The sequence below is a fragment of the Sinohyriopsis cumingii genome, chromosome 19 (genome assembly GCF_028554795.1).
Source record: "Sinohyriopsis cumingii isolate HCF-2022 chromosome 19, ASM2855479v2, whole genome shotgun sequence".
Lineage (NCBI taxonomy): Eukaryota > Metazoa > Mollusca > Bivalvia > Unionida > Unionidae > Sinohyriopsis > Sinohyriopsis cumingii.
In genome coordinates, this window is record NC_142979.1 from 45,668,385 (window position 1) to 45,684,550 (window position 16,166).

General features: G+C 33.2%; 1 protein-coding gene across 1 annotated transcript in view; it reads right to left on the reverse strand.

Annotated features, from left to right (window-relative positions):
* The window catches only part of LOC149775627 (uncharacterized), a 57,268-nt gene extending 41,928 nt beyond the window's left edge, over positions 1–15,340 (reverse strand). The window contains exons 1-8 of the mRNA XM_089943715.1: positions 15,299–15,340; positions 11,416–11,468; positions 5,829–5,903; positions 2,923–2,990; positions 2,429–2,530; positions 1,914–1,979; positions 1,417–1,454; positions 378–491 (exon numbers count right to left, since the gene is read on the reverse strand). Coding sequence (XP_089799841.1) covers positions 378–491; positions 1,417–1,454; positions 1,914–1,979; positions 2,429–2,530; positions 2,923–2,990; positions 5,829–5,896 — 456 coding nt within the window. The 5' untranslated portion in view covers positions 5,897–5,903; positions 11,416–11,468; positions 15,299–15,340. The remainder of the gene's footprint in view (positions 1–377; positions 492–1,416; positions 1,455–1,913; positions 1,980–2,428; positions 2,531–2,922; positions 2,991–5,828; positions 5,904–11,415; positions 11,469–15,298) is intronic.
* Between the last annotated feature and the right edge of the window lie 826 nt (positions 15,341–16,166).

Sequence of the window (16,166 nt, forward strand, 5' to 3'; positions counted from 1 at the left end):
AACTTTAATCCTTTTGCTCATGTGTGAGCCAAATAGTCAATGAAAAACAATGTTTCTAACACAACTAGGCATTATGTTATTGGAAGATCACCTGGAAGTAGGTGTTTTAGGATGTATTCAGAAATAGCTTTCAAAATGTGTTTCCTACATGAATTTCAGACAAAAATTTAAAAAACCTCCAGGGGTTAATGTGTTATGGCTTGTAATTGTTAATCCTAGGCTGAAGAGTTGGACTGCTCTGCACAGGATCTCTTGTTTTACCTTTTTGCATTTTATATTTGATTTGTTCTGTAACTTCACTTTCCACAGTTCTTTTTAAAACAATTTCTTCAATTTGTAAATAACACGGCTAATACCAGTAAGCAACATAAAGTTACCTTCTCCTGCATAGTATCTTCTTTTTGCTCTTCCTCTTTGGTGAGGTCAACATGTTTGAAGTCCATATCTCTTTGTACCAGGTAATCATTAAGTGGTTCTAATTCTTCAGGCATCTGTTGTAAAGTATTCTTCAAATTTAAATAGGAAAGATCTTGCCAATCCAGCAAGGACAATATCCAAAAATAAACATCTCAAGAACAATTTTTTTTTAATCAATCAGACACTAAACATATAGCATTTTGAATCACTAGCATTTATCAAGAAATTTGCAAACTTACAATCTAGCAAAATAAAAAGTGTTGTTTTGCATCTATGGGATAATATATAATGTAAAGAAAGTACAAATCAAAACCAATCAATATTATCTACACATATCTAGATAGTGTTATTTTGTTAATGCTTGACTAATCTCAACATGAAAAGACTGAAAATGGTTATCAAGTTAGGAATATAAACATTTCCATCAAAGCAGTCTATATTAAAATGATTTTTATTAAAATTATGAAACATAAGAACAGTAAATGGATGCATCCTTGTACTTTTACTACTTTTATGCCATGTGGCAAATATTTCTAATACTAACTTTCATTAATCTTAATAAATGAAAAGACAAAACCTAACATATGCTTTCACTTTTTCTTAAAGTTGACAAAAATCGGTAGCTTTGCTTGATCAATGCTTTATTGAAACAGATAATCAAATGGTTTGTAATGCAGGATTTGTTATTTATATGCTCTAGGCTTTAAACTGGTATCATTATTATTAGCAGAAATCTAATTATTGTATGAACTGATCTAAAACACACAAAACATTGTAAAGATAAGTTCACTAGCATTGCTTTCCAAATCTAAAACAGGAATCATCAAAAGCTTTAAAATGACTTAAACTTGAAACATTTGTATTTCTCCATGATGCAATGGATTGTGTATAATCAAAATCTTGGCAGATACAGATTAGTATCAGTGTAGGCTGCATAATTTAATATGTCCTGTCTCCCCATTGTAGATTTAACACTGAATAATCCTTCCTGATTCTTACATGTGTAAAACTGAGATGATTGTCTGTCTCTTCCAAATCTGAAAAAAATCATAACAGAATAATGTACATGCCAGCATTAACAAATGACTAAAAAGAAATTTAAAGATGGGTCTTTATTGGGGAATATCACATCTTTCATTGAAATTTTATTGTTTTACTGTCAGCTATTTTCAGGTAAAAATGCATGCATAAGGTCTTGTTTATTAATCATTAAATTAACTGCAGTAGTTTTCCAAAGATAACATATTGTATAAACATAACTTATGCATTGCTCAATTACTGCTTATCTAAAAAAAAAAACAAAAAAACAGGCTATGCCTCAACCAAGATTTGAACTATACAATGTCTGCTGGAAATGACTTATCATCCAAATGATTTAATAATTCTACATCAAGTGTTTAATTATACACATTGTTAATTTCACTTTTTCTGGGAAAATAATATTTACATGATCAGGTCCAACTCAATAGATCTCATTTTTTTTTGAAATTACTCACCTGATAATTCCTCATCACAAGATGTTTCTGACAGATGATAATCCAGAGAAAGTTCCTTACCAGAGTCTACAATATATGAAATTTATTAACTATAAAGAACAGCAAATCTAATCAACATTTTAATGACTAGAATTTTCGTAGTAGACAGGTTTACGTGGGGTTTTTTGTAGCTCTAATTCTACTTTTGCACTTATAGAAGTTCTTAAACCTAATGAACATAGCTTAATTGGACCAATTTTCTTTAAAAACCATGGTTAAGATACAGTTACATCATATTTATGTAAGGAATTCTGAAATAAAAGGCTTCTTTTTTCATTCAGAAGAACGCCATCACATCAAAGAAATGATGAAAGTAATGACAGTGTTTGTCAGTAAATATGTCATTGAATTTAAAATTAGTTTGTTGAAAATATTTTGTGATGTTACATATCAAACCTAAATAAAAGAGATTATTTATCTTTATTTCCAATACTTTATTAACATGCAAAGAAAAATTAAAGAAAAATGATTCAAACCAGTAACACTTGTAACTGGACAGTAGAGTCCTGCTGAAGAAAGCTTGAAGCTTGACGTGTATGCAGAGTCCACATCTGTGTATGACATGCTTGACTTGGGTTCTAAATGAAAACAATGTATAGTTAGAATTTTTTCAGTGTTGACTGCCAAGGCCTCACATGAATAAACTTGCAGGCTCTGTTAATAAACTGACTGTGTTCACCACTAGTTCATGGTTGTAAAGACATAAAGGCAAACCTATTTCTCATGCAGACACGAGTATCATATTATCATTCAGGTATCAAATTTGTTAACAAAATGCACAGCAGCTTCATGTCAGGACAACTTCATTAACTGATCAAGAACTTTTATAAATTTTAACAGGAATCTGAACTATGAGTGCACAACAAATATTAAGAATCTTTATTGTACATTGTCAGTTCTCATTTTATGTTACTTTATGCTAGACCCCTTATTCGCCTATTTTCAAAAAGATATTATTTCCCATTGGTACCTTTATCTCCCCAATGTTTCAATGAAGTTCCACAATTATCACTTTCACTGTAGTCTTCAGGAGATAACCTGAAATAGAGATTGTACTCTGTAAATGAGATGATCCTCTTATTCTTTTGTTTTAGTGTCATTTTCAACTAGCACCTACATACTCCTGCCTAAAATTTATACAGTTAGCTCAGGTGAGAGCATAAAAATGTTTGACCCAGGACACTAAAACTTCAACTGAATATTTTTTATCATTTTCTCTTTTTGTCCTGTAGACCTGCATAATCACAATAAAACTGCAAAACAACGCTATAAAAGGTCTTACAATAATGCACAAAGTCCACTGTTGATATGCAATAGTTCCAAGAGAAGAACTTCACTAGATCTTCTGCGTTTCTGTAGCCAGAGAGAGAATATCACCTTGAATTAATCTGTCTGATATCAGCTTAAATTACAATAAAATTTCAACATTTTGATCCAAGCTATAGTTATTGCTCTCTTTTCATAGAAGTACCTGTATGTAATCCTATGTTATGCTACATATAAAACTAACTCAATTAATCAATAGAAAAAAGAATTGGCTAATTGCAAATAGATTTGATTTAAACTCAATGTTTGATTCATTCTTAAAGTTTGATATTCACCAAAGAGAAATGGTTAGTATGGCATCAAAGACATTTTTCAAAGAAAATACTGTAAATTGTGAAATGTTTTGTTTGTGAATATCTTTGTGACCCACTGAAAGCAAATGTGCTGTGACTGGAAGGAGTCCATAAGAAGGCATTGTTGGCAACCTATAGTACTAAGAAATAGGACAAAAAAAGCTAGTCAGAATTAAGTGGACAAATGACACTGTGCACATCATCTTCACTTGACTCTCTTTCTTCCAGCCCTTTGTAAAATGTTTTGTTTGCATCAGCATTGTGATGAGATTAAATGTTTAGTTAATCAACTAGACTCTGTGTCTGCATATGATGTCAACAATGTTGTTAATCATATTTTTGACTTCCTTTTTAAGGTCATTCTTTTAAATATTTATTTAAGGTTTTTACTCTGTTTTAAATACCAGCATGGAGTATAGCTGAGGCTTAGCAATTTCATTATCTATTCTGTATAAATTTTCTTTCTGATCATTGGGCAGACGAGGTTTTTTTTGTCCATCTAATGTTCTTCATGGTTTACTTCACTTATACTCAAACTGCATTTACTTGTTTTGCCTGCAAATGGTAGCATTAATTCACATTTTCTGCAATTAAAAAAGAAAATATTTCCCTGATTCAAATAATGAGATGAATAAAATATATTAAAAAAGGCTTTGTACAAAGAAAAAATATAAATTCTAAGGAGCCCCTCAAGATTTGTGTTAAACGAGGCTATTTATTTCACCTTCTTATAATGAAAGGGGTATATATTTCTAATACTATGTCATCTGCATTACTACTCGTTGCATTTGGTCTTTTACTATATCATATAAGTTATAGTTTTTATTACACACCATACTTATTATTTGTAAGAGTATATACAATTATCTCAAGAATCAAATGGTTATACAAGTTTGCAATGTTTCCTCACATTAGTACATAAGAAATAAAAGTTTTCAGCCAATGCATTCATCATGTGGTAAATAATCATTATTCCTATATGAAATATCGATTTCAAATAGTGTGTGTGTGTGTTGGATATTTTAATGTAGCTTTAACAATTTTTCAGTCCTTTTGCCACAATGTATGCAGTCTGGCAGTTTATAGTAATTTTCGAGCACTGGGGTGTCATGCCACAGACATGTAGCATCATGTCCCACCCATTTATTATCCTGACACCAGACCGACCAGTCCTAACACTAATATCTTAATGCTGAGCAAAAAATGAGGCAGGATTTCAAATAGGAGAAAAACAGGAAACCTGCAGTATGCAAACAGATGTACACCAACAGGGTACAAACACAAGTGAAAGATAAATTTTAAAATGATAATGAATGATGCCATGAAAAACCCACTAAAGAAGGCATGGCACAGGGTAGATGGAAGAGATGTTAAATTTAAGAATAAATTTGCATGATGATGTTACAATTGAAAAGAAAGAAATTTTTATCATTATATCTCATTATATCTTCTCCCTCTAAAATTATTCAAAAAAATTTAGAAAATTAATGTACACTATGAAAGCCCACACCTTGGCACAACGAAAATTACAAAATGAAGATACATAATTTTCTGCCTTTTTGCAGAAGTTTAGTTCATAAAGGGTCATATCTCAATATTACTGAATAATACATCCTGACAAAGAAATTTCATCAGTGAAGCTATGCCATGAATTCTATTTAATCATTCTAGTTGTTCTGAATTTATTACACAGGAACCAAACCAATCTCTCTATATTAATGTGTATGGTGAACAGCTGAAATAATACTGTAACATCTGGAACTTAAATGATACCAGCAGAACTTGATCTAAGCATTCTTCACAATATATTTGTTGCAAGTCCAGTCTTACTTCAAGATCTTTCTGTATTGTTGAACAAACAACAATCAGAGTGGACATACACTCAATAGGGGGAATAGATAGGTAAAAATAGAAAACACCCTTTTCAGGGCATTAAAATTGATGCTGGAAATAGATGATAATACATATCTTAGTAACAGAGTGCAGATGAATACCATTCTAATCATATCTGTCATTAAAACTGAATAACTAATATTAATAACTTTCACTTAATGTTATAGTGAAGCATCCACCAATGTACATACATACATACATGTATACATACATACATACATACATACATACATACATACATACATACATACATACATACATACATACATACATACATGCATGCATGCATGCATGCAGGCAGGCAGGCAGGCAGGCAGACAGACAGACAGACATAATCATAACACAATGAATTTATATTTCCTACCTCTCCTTTCCTCTTTCTGAGGTTTCCTCCATCCCAAAAGAATGGCTGTCCAATATATTACTATCCATCTCTCTCCTAGAATGAAATATATTTTGTGTGTGGTGAATAGCAACTTTATATAATGTATATAGCTTTTGTACCTGAAATTTTGTCTTAAATGGAAATTTGCACTTTCTCCCTCAATGACCCTAGAGCAAATATGTGATTTACCAGGTGACTGAAGTTCTGGCAGAAACAACAATATTCTATTTACAAATAGCTTCAAAGAACTGCTGCTACTTCCTTGTTGCAAACACAAGTGAATTCAAAACCTCATGTTTCAAAATCTCCCCCAGTGATACTTCACACACCATACAGCTACTAAATGACTGAAATAAATCATTGACTGTTAACTGATTTACCTAATGATTTTAAGACAAAATATTAAACACATTTTGTATTTTGAAAGGGCCTTGTTTTGTCATATGTGTTGCTTAAATGTGACTTTGCAATTGTGATCATTTACATTAAAGAAACATTGTACTATGAAACATGTATGAAAATAGATCAATATATGTACCTAATTAACAATAACAGATTCCACAATGCAAAGCAATATACAGCAAAACCTGTCTTGAGAGACCATTGCTATGAGACCACCTGTTTTCAGAGACCAGGATCTCCATACACAGATTTATTGATTATATAAAGTTATGACCTGTTATGTGAGACTACCTGTCTTGAAAGACCATTATTTTTTTGGCAGAAGGGGTGGTCTTTCAAGAGAGGTTCTACTGTAAATGAAAGGTCAAAACTACCTGTGTCATTGCAGTGGTATCCAATCATAGTCACGCCACTAAATTTTATTAATGCAATACTAGAATTTGCTATTTCAAAAATAATATTTTCTGGTCCAATGGTATTTAAACACTGTGTTGTTGCAATGAATATGCTATACAGATTGTCGTCTCCATATAAAACCAATCAAGGAGATACCTGAATATCAAAACTATTTCAAAGCAATCATATACAAACCAGAAATGAATGCTCAATGGTATTTAAACTTATCATGGTTGGAAAAATGACCACATAATGGGTACAGTACAGACCAAACTAAAAACATTGATAAATATGAACCTCCTAGGAATGTTCCTATGTCAATTTACTATTCTTGATTAAAAATGTAACAGTATCTGTTCTCATGAACAATATGATAAATAAATGCTTCTTTTATGCTACTGAATCAATTTTAAGTAAGGATGAAACAAATCTTCAAAAACTGACAAAATATAATTTATAGTGATACAGACCTTACTCTGATGATATTCTGTCATAAAAGAGATATTGACAATGTTGATGAGGAATTTTGTATATCAGTGAAGGTGCATGAAACAGGATTAAATGATCATTGTTGGGTATTAAAAGAAGTGTAAAATTTACCTAATCACTCACAAAATCACTTTATGTTAACTTTGTGAGTGATTAGGTAACATTTACACATCGATAAATACCCAACCATAATCATTTAAACTTATAATTCCAATTTCGTCCTTTCTATCGTCCAATTAACTTATTCCATGAATAATGCATTCGAATTATATTCAGGAATAACATTTTATGTCATTCTCAACAGCGTTAATGCTTAAAGATCCATTCAGTGATCTAATGTGAAATGAAATGTTGACTGTCACAGTTACGTTTATTCAGAAACTTCATACCTTACATCTTAGGCAATGGCTACCCTTAGTGTCAGCACATATATATATATATATATATATATATATATATATATATATATATATATATATATATAACAGCATTCTTGTTTAATTTTAGTCCTATCTGCTACATCAGATGACAATGGCCTTACATAATAACAACTGATAGGGAGACAATAAGTGTGCTAAATGAAATTTCCAAGCACACCTTAAAGCATTATGGATTTTATCAATGAACAACATGGAAATATGAACAAAATGATGTTATCCCTTACTAAAATAAAGATAAGAATTAAATTAATTGTATGCTGGAATAAAATTTTATATCAGTTTCAACAGCGTTAATACTTAACAACACCCTTTCAGTTATCTAATGGGAAATTAATTGTGCATTTGTTATATGTAGAGTTGCTCGCAAAACCGGCCATATGTTTAGCTTGGTTGCATAGTTGAGTGTTGGAGTGCTAGAAGGAATGGGCAATTAAATTGTTCGAAATTCATATTGGAGAGTTTATCAATTGTTGCTGACTTTGATATGAAGTGAAAGGAGAGTTGGTGTTAGTGTCTGGCACAGACAGACCTTGACCACCATTAGCCTTTTTTCCAAAACTGAACTTATTAGTTGTTTTTGTTCAGAGATAGGTCTTCGACTGTAAGTTGTTAGAGACTCTTCACATTTGTGGTCTGTCATAAACAAAATATTTCTGGTTGCAAACCCAGCATCACTCATAGCTTGAATTGCTGTTGTACGGAGTGCGTGACCAATATAGCATTGCACTCCTGCATTATTACAGATGTCTCACATGAACGATCAGAATTGCTTTGGTCTGACCAGTTCACAAGTATACCATTTGTCAGCGAATTCAGGACATCTTAGTGATTCTTTACTGCATTGTACAAAATTTCAGATCAGTATCAGGTGACCGTTTACATCCAATCATATTGTAACAAATCTGTTGCATTTATAAAAATTGGAAGTATTTGAAAATAAATACATTAGGCCAGTTGAAGTAAAACAATATAATAAGAAAGAAAAGCATGCCATATTTACTTCATGCAGTGATGACATCCACATATAAATTTCTGTCAAGCTTAGGTAAAGAGATATCACAGACAAAACTTCATATGAAAAAGTACGTACTAGAACTTTGTAATACACTATAACAGTTACCATGCTTGAAAAAGGTTTTATTATAAGATTTAGAGACTTTAACCTCATGTTGAAGGCAACTAGTTGAAACATCAACATTTTCAAGATTTTATACCTATATAAATAGCTACATAAAAATTTGTAACTGTTTGTCTTGTCTCTGTTTTGTATTTGCCTTTGAAAAAGATTCATTTAGAATCTAAAGCACATATGCCAGTTAGAAACTAGTTTTGCGCTTTGCACTGTTCATTATCAGTTATATATATATATATATATATATATATATATATATATATATATATATAGGGGCCCCGAGTGGCCAAGTGGTCTAAAGCGCTCTCCGTTATGGTTCACTTCCATCTCACCTCTGTCTGCATGGGTTCGAGTCTAGGATTCGGCCAATGTGGGTATGTGTGAAAGCTTGCCAGTAGCTTCTTGTGGGTTGGTGGTTCTTCCCGGGGTTTTCCCAGGTTCTTCCTCCACCCTTAATACTGGCCACCATGCATAGCCTATCGTGTGCTGAAAAATGGCATTAAACCCCACAACAACACACACATATATATATATATATATATATGTGTGCTGGTTGAGTTATATATATATTACAGAAGTACCATACTACAATACATTTAGTAAGATTGCAAAACTAATGTATGTAGAACAAACACCAGACAATACAAAACTGTTGGTGATTGCAAAGGATATGAAAATCATTTTGAATAACTCAACCAGCATTTGTCATATCTGTGGGAACAAAATTGTGCAAGCCTGTAATATGGTGCATGAACATGATCATTTGACTGGTATGTACAGAATTCCTGCACATATGGTGCAATGTAAATTGAAAATATTCAAAATACATACCAACATTCATTCATCACTGGTCTGGTGATGAGAGTATTCAGTTCCTGCAGGCTTTAATTAAATGAAGACAGGATCCTGCTCAAGAAGCAATAGTCATACTGATCAACAATGAAAATATATACTCCATTTACCAAGGATTTTATCAGAGGATAATTCATGGAAAAGGGTCAAAGAATAATGATTTAAAGGGCAGTTTGGTTGGTGGGTAGCTTTGTTATTGTTGTTGCTGTTGTAGGGTTTAATGCCATTTTTCAGCACAAGATAGGCTATTCATGGCAACCAGTATACACGGTGGAGGAAGAACTCAGAAAGACCCCAGAAAGAACCACTGACCCACGAGAAACTACAGGCAACCTTTCTCACCTACCCACACTTACCAAATCAAAGGCTTGAACCCACATAAACAGAGTTGAGACAGCAGTGATCCGTAACGGTGAGTGCTTTAGACCACTCAGCCACTCAGGCACCCAGGTAGCTTTAGGATCATGCAGCAATCATTGAAACAGTATTAAAAAATGTTACCCATGAATAGTTCACAGAAAAGATGAAATGGTTTAAAATGCTTCAACCCAAATATCTGAGGTAAGACATTTATCCATATGAATACAAAAACAGCTTTTTGAAACGTTTCATTAAACATTTTGAGTTGAAAAGGGTGATCCTCAGAAATAATATATAAAGAATGCTATAGCAATGCTGTGTAACATATCTTAAGAGTGTATAAATGTTTCTTCGAAAAAGAAACAATTGATCCTGTTGCATGACAGTGTCATGGTTTAACGTATGGGAGTAGTCAGAAAGGTTAACAGACTACAATATGTTCCTGATGTTTGAGAGTGGAATATCAAGAGGAATTAGATTCATACCAAATAGATATGGCAAAGTCAATCACAAATGCTATAATGATGATAAAGGAAAATTGGAAAAAATGGTGAATACCGCAAATTTTTTGTACCCAAATTCTTCATCAGATCTTTAACAGCCTAACAATTGTCATGGCTCAGACTATACAATAGGCTATTACATTCCAATAAATGAATGTGCAACTTTTGAAAAAAATTAATGGGTAGATGAACATCCTTAAATATCGGAAAAATGAAATTGTGTACAATTTAGAGGTTAACATGGAGATTCTACAAGAGATGCCTCAAAGGCTATCCATTTGCACCTTAAAGTTTGTTGATAACACTGATCACATGTTTCAAAGTAAAAAACAATTAATTTACAAGACAAAAGGTACAAAACCAATGGTAGATAAACTATGATGTGCATTGCAAAACAGAAGAAAAATATATCATTCACCGCATAAACTTCAAGTTGTACATACAATTTGGTTTACAACTGATGAAGATTTATACAGTTTACCTTTTCAAACAACAGCCATGGCTCAGATCCTACAGAGACCTCAATACAAGTTTGAGACAAAAGCCACTAATGGTATTATTTTTATAATACACTCTCCATTTACTTATTATAGCTCACAAGGTGCTTGCTTTTCTTGCTGCAAGTGTAACGTTTGGTGGCACAGACAATCAAATATTACATGGCATTGTGGAAAAACTGTATTTTCACATGTAAGTTCTATTTTAGGAATGCAAAACACACGAAAAATAGTTTGCCAATATTTCACACTTAATTAAATAAAAAATAGAGGACATTACATTAGATATATTTCATATAATGGTACCAAAGATGTTATTTTAAGGACTGTTGGCAATGCACAATTCAGTACAGGTGAGTTGGGTATTGTAATCTGATTGTGAAGATATGGCTAAAAATTATGGTAATAGTGATGTCCCATTTCCTTAATTAAGTATCTGTAACATTTAGTAGTGAGTGAGTGAAAGAATAAATTATAATAAAAAAATGTATATACCTATTTGTCCAAAGACTTTGATACTGTGTACAGCAATATGGAATCGGTATGCACTGAAAAGGAAATGTTAATGACACTTAATGACATTTAGTGGTAAGAAGTGGATTTTGTATAAATCTTCAGAGAAACTGAATATAAGCTATTTTTCTGCAAATACTATTTGCAAATAAAATACATTTTTGTCAGGCCTGAACAGCCTTGGCAGTAATTCCTTTTAAAAAAATGTAGGGAAGCCTGTATTGGCTATAAAAAGCAATTTAATGATGAAGGCACTGACACAATGGTACATGCATTTTGGTACAAAATAATAATAGTAGCATAATTTTCAGTCCCAAACATTATAATGATCCACAAAATTAAGAGTCTGGAATATTTTCATACTCACGTATCTATCTGTATGTATAAAGTTAAGTCCTCTTTTGAACCACAATTGATAATTTTGTTTTCTATACTTCACTAATTAATGAGTCTTGAGTTTAAATCTAGAACCACTATCTCTGAATCTTTGTAATGGGTTCAAGGCAAAATTTACAAAATGTAAAGAGTGCGGAATGTGGTCTAATATTTTCACTTAATATTTCTTTCATCAAAGAAAGTATGTGGAAACTCATCCCAATACACAGTGAATATATGTGATGAATGTGAGTACATTAACTGACACTGAAACATTAAGGGAAAATGTTGTACAGGAAATACACAAAATGATATGTAAGGAATGATAAGGTTCAGGATTGTAGTTAGTAAGCCATAAATTACCACAAATACACACATGACAATGTGCAATAAACATTATCAGTCTAGGCTGTGGGGACTTGCACCTTAAACCACATTATGAGATAATTAAGAAGAAAACTTTCAATCTAAGTATTCATTTAGTGACCTTGATTATATCAGGTAAGTATGCAATTAAATTGGCACTTGAAGTTGAAATGTATCTGTACCTAAGTCCCACCCTGGAACAAAATTCCAATTCATAATTTGGAAACTTCTACAATTGTCATCTTATGGTCATATATGCATATAAAAAGCATTAAAAGCAGTAACACAGTGACTTCACATCTTTATGCACACAGGTTCCATTCCTGGCTCCAGAAAAAAGGAGGGTACAGTTGTGACCCATCCATAATCTGTTAATTTCGATTATTACCATAGTTTTTTTCCACTGAAATGACACACTGTCACATCCAAATAAATGTGCTATTGAAGTTATCTAATACATGCAATGGGTCCATAATTACCAAGCCTAACCCACCAAAATCATTGTTGGGTCTGTGTGTGTGTGTGTGTGATTTGGATTTATAATGTTATTTTTCAAAAAATTAGTCATATCACTACGATGTCTGCAATGTGGCAGTTTATAGTGATGTCTAGCACTGGGGCATCATGCCACAGACATGTAGCATAATGTCCCACCCAGTCACATTATCCTGACACCAGGCCGACCAGTCCTAACACTAACTTCTTAATGTTGAGCGCCTAGTGAGACAGATGTTAGTACCATTTTTATAAATCAATCTTTTTGGTTTTACTCAGCTAGAGTTTGAACCCGCATTGTTGGGGACATTACATTTCATGTAATTACCATGAAGTGATATATATCCATAAATAACAAGCTAGTTCCTGTATCATATGTTGCACCTACCCATCTTAGTGCACATGTTGCCACCTTTACTAACTCAGTAGGCCAATATCTGAATTGGTGGCCCATGTAGACCACCAGCTACATTAAATCTCCTCATATCCAGTTTTCTAAAGCACCCCATGTCCCTGCAAATGACTATACTCTATGATGAGAAAAACTAATTTACTGTTATCAAATTTAACAAAAAACAACATCAATAAGTATTTATCACTAATACCAAAAATGTTATTAAATCACCATAAGATGTATATAAATAACTGCACAAGTAAGTGTTAACTAATTACCTTCACATGGCCTAATCGACAAACCACAAAATCCACTGTAGAAAAAACATGGATGTATAAATAAATATATCATTTTCCCCATAACTACCCGGTAAGCATGTTGTGCTATACTTAGTTCAACATTCATGATTACTGACAAATGTACCATTCAACAGAACATGAAAGCCATGGTGGATCAGTGGTTATTGTGACAAACTCATGACTCTTTACTCCAAATGCAATATTATTCTGTGCTGTAAAGTACCAAACCAACCAACCAACCAAGTGAACTGAATGAAGTACCTGCTCAGAGCCATACATGATCATAATTTTCTTTAAATTTGTCTTTGTTTTTTTTTAACCAATCTTGCCATGTGGGAAGTGCCATCACAGTACACACACCAGTGGAAACAAACAACTACCATAGTTCTCATTCTTACAAGGAAAATCAATATCTTTCCTACGCATACATAATTACATGGTTATTTTATGATAGGTAGTTAATGTCAAGCACTTTTCATTAGCTTTACCAAAGTATTAAGAACGAAGGACTGATGATAATGGAACATACAAACATGCAGTGAAAAAGGAGGACAGAAAGTGAAAGGTGAACAAGCAAATAAATAATTTCATCATATGTATTTCAGGAATGCAAAGGAACTTTTTTCACTATTAACAGTACCCACCACTACTTTACTTTCTATATGAAAGTGTTATAGCTATAAGGTTTAAGATGACCATCGAAAACGATTGATAAACAGATACCATGTAGATTCCATGTTAAGCAAGAAGAGTTAATCTGTTATCATGGTAATACCAGAAATGTTTTGTTACAATGGCATTAACTTGTCCTAATGTTGGGAACTTGATGAATATGCTGCACAAAGTATAAATCAACTTGAAGAATGGATGCAACTTCCATGGCACTCATTCTGCCACCTGTGCCGTGCAACAGAAACCTATCAGACAGAATTAAAGAAATGCATATGTAACCACCTGTGATGGGGACAGTAGTGCCAGGATTGTCACTGAGAAATGGATCACCAACATGAGCGATATAAGTAAGCGATGGGTAGCGCTATGCAGAAAACAGAGAGAAAACTCTGAATACCATGATACCATAGAACCCACGATATCATAGGACCCTACCATTCTATGAGTGAGTCACAGAACCCACAATATCATAGGACCCTACCATTATATGACTGAGTCATGGGACTCAGTTGACAGGAAAAAGACCAATAATATCATGCCACTGCCTCATTACATAACATACATACTGACTTCAGACTATTCAAACAACTCCCAATGTTAAAATGAAAATCAACAAATCGTGTACAACAAAGTTTTAAAGTCAACACCTGTCAACTGCGAAAGCCACCAGAAAACACCAACCTCCATGCATCACGTTTTGACTCTTATTTACTACTAATAATTTGATATATTGGTTCTTGACAAATATGATAATCATGTGATGTAATTCTTGCATAACATTCTTGGGCATTAAGAGACGACAGATTGGTTTACCGATCTGTAACACTGATAGAGATTTTAAGAAGATATAGGTTCTGTCTGAGAACATGTGGTATGACCATTATTCATGGGTACATTTTTAAAAGTGTACACGTCAGAAATCCCGAGATTTTAACGAAATCAACAGACAACATAAATTAGTAACTTATAGTCATGTAGTTTACATAAGTAAGCGATGGGTAGCGCTATCCAGAAAACATAAAGAAAACTCCGAATACCACGATACCATAGAACCCACGATATCATACGACCCTACCATTATATGACTGAGTCATGGGACTCAGTCGACAGGAAAAAGACCAATAATATCATGCCACTGCCTCATTGCATAACATCGTAATGTTTTTCGTATGCAGTGTACTCATATTCACAGAGAGGACTACGATTGGGATACCTTAATCTGTTCGAATAAATTACGTTTTTGACATTTTGTAAACTAATTTACCGTGTCTGAGCAATTCCTATTCAACAATGTATCACAGTTTGTAGATCAATGTTGTCAAGGTAGTAAGGGGAAATAACTTCAAAGTGATGCGAAGGGTAATCTGGCGGCTGCATGATTCACCCAAAACCTGCCCGAATCCATCACAAACATGATCTAAATTAAACGATGCTTACCCAAACCACATGAAAACATTGGAAAGAGTATTATTTTGTAGAATATGACAACACATTATGCCACATTTATAGTACAAGTCACAGGGGCTCGTATCGCTGCTTAAAATTGACCTGTCATACATGTACTATACAGTAACTACTATAATCTGACTCTAATTCCCCGTTTGTTTGTACCTCCCTACCGATTTCAAAAATGAGAACGTTTAATGTGATAAAAAGTACACAGAACTAAGTCAATTGAATCATTGATTTATAATTTCTAACCTGACTGTGACCAGAATGGCATTAATGCTGACATCCCCTGCACCATTTCATGCTTAACGGACTTTCCTTACTAACACGGCGCCATATTGCGTACTATAGCCTAGTTTATTTCCATCAGACAACATAATGACGTAGTTGATCCTGTTCGGCAAATGTTGAATAATTGCGTAAATTACACAACGTTGAGAGTTTGGAATTATATCCCTCTACATACATGAACATAGAAATTAAACTGCTTGTTAAATCCACATGAAAAGCGTAGTTGTCATTTTCCTTTGCTTGATTCGACATTGTAAATATCGGAAGCAGCCGACTTATGTATGTACATCTGTAGCAGTCATACACCCCTTTGCTTAAAATGGACTTGTCCAGAAACTGGGAATGGATCCAAGCATGTCCGTCTATTGCACTGAAAACTTCCGTTAAGCATG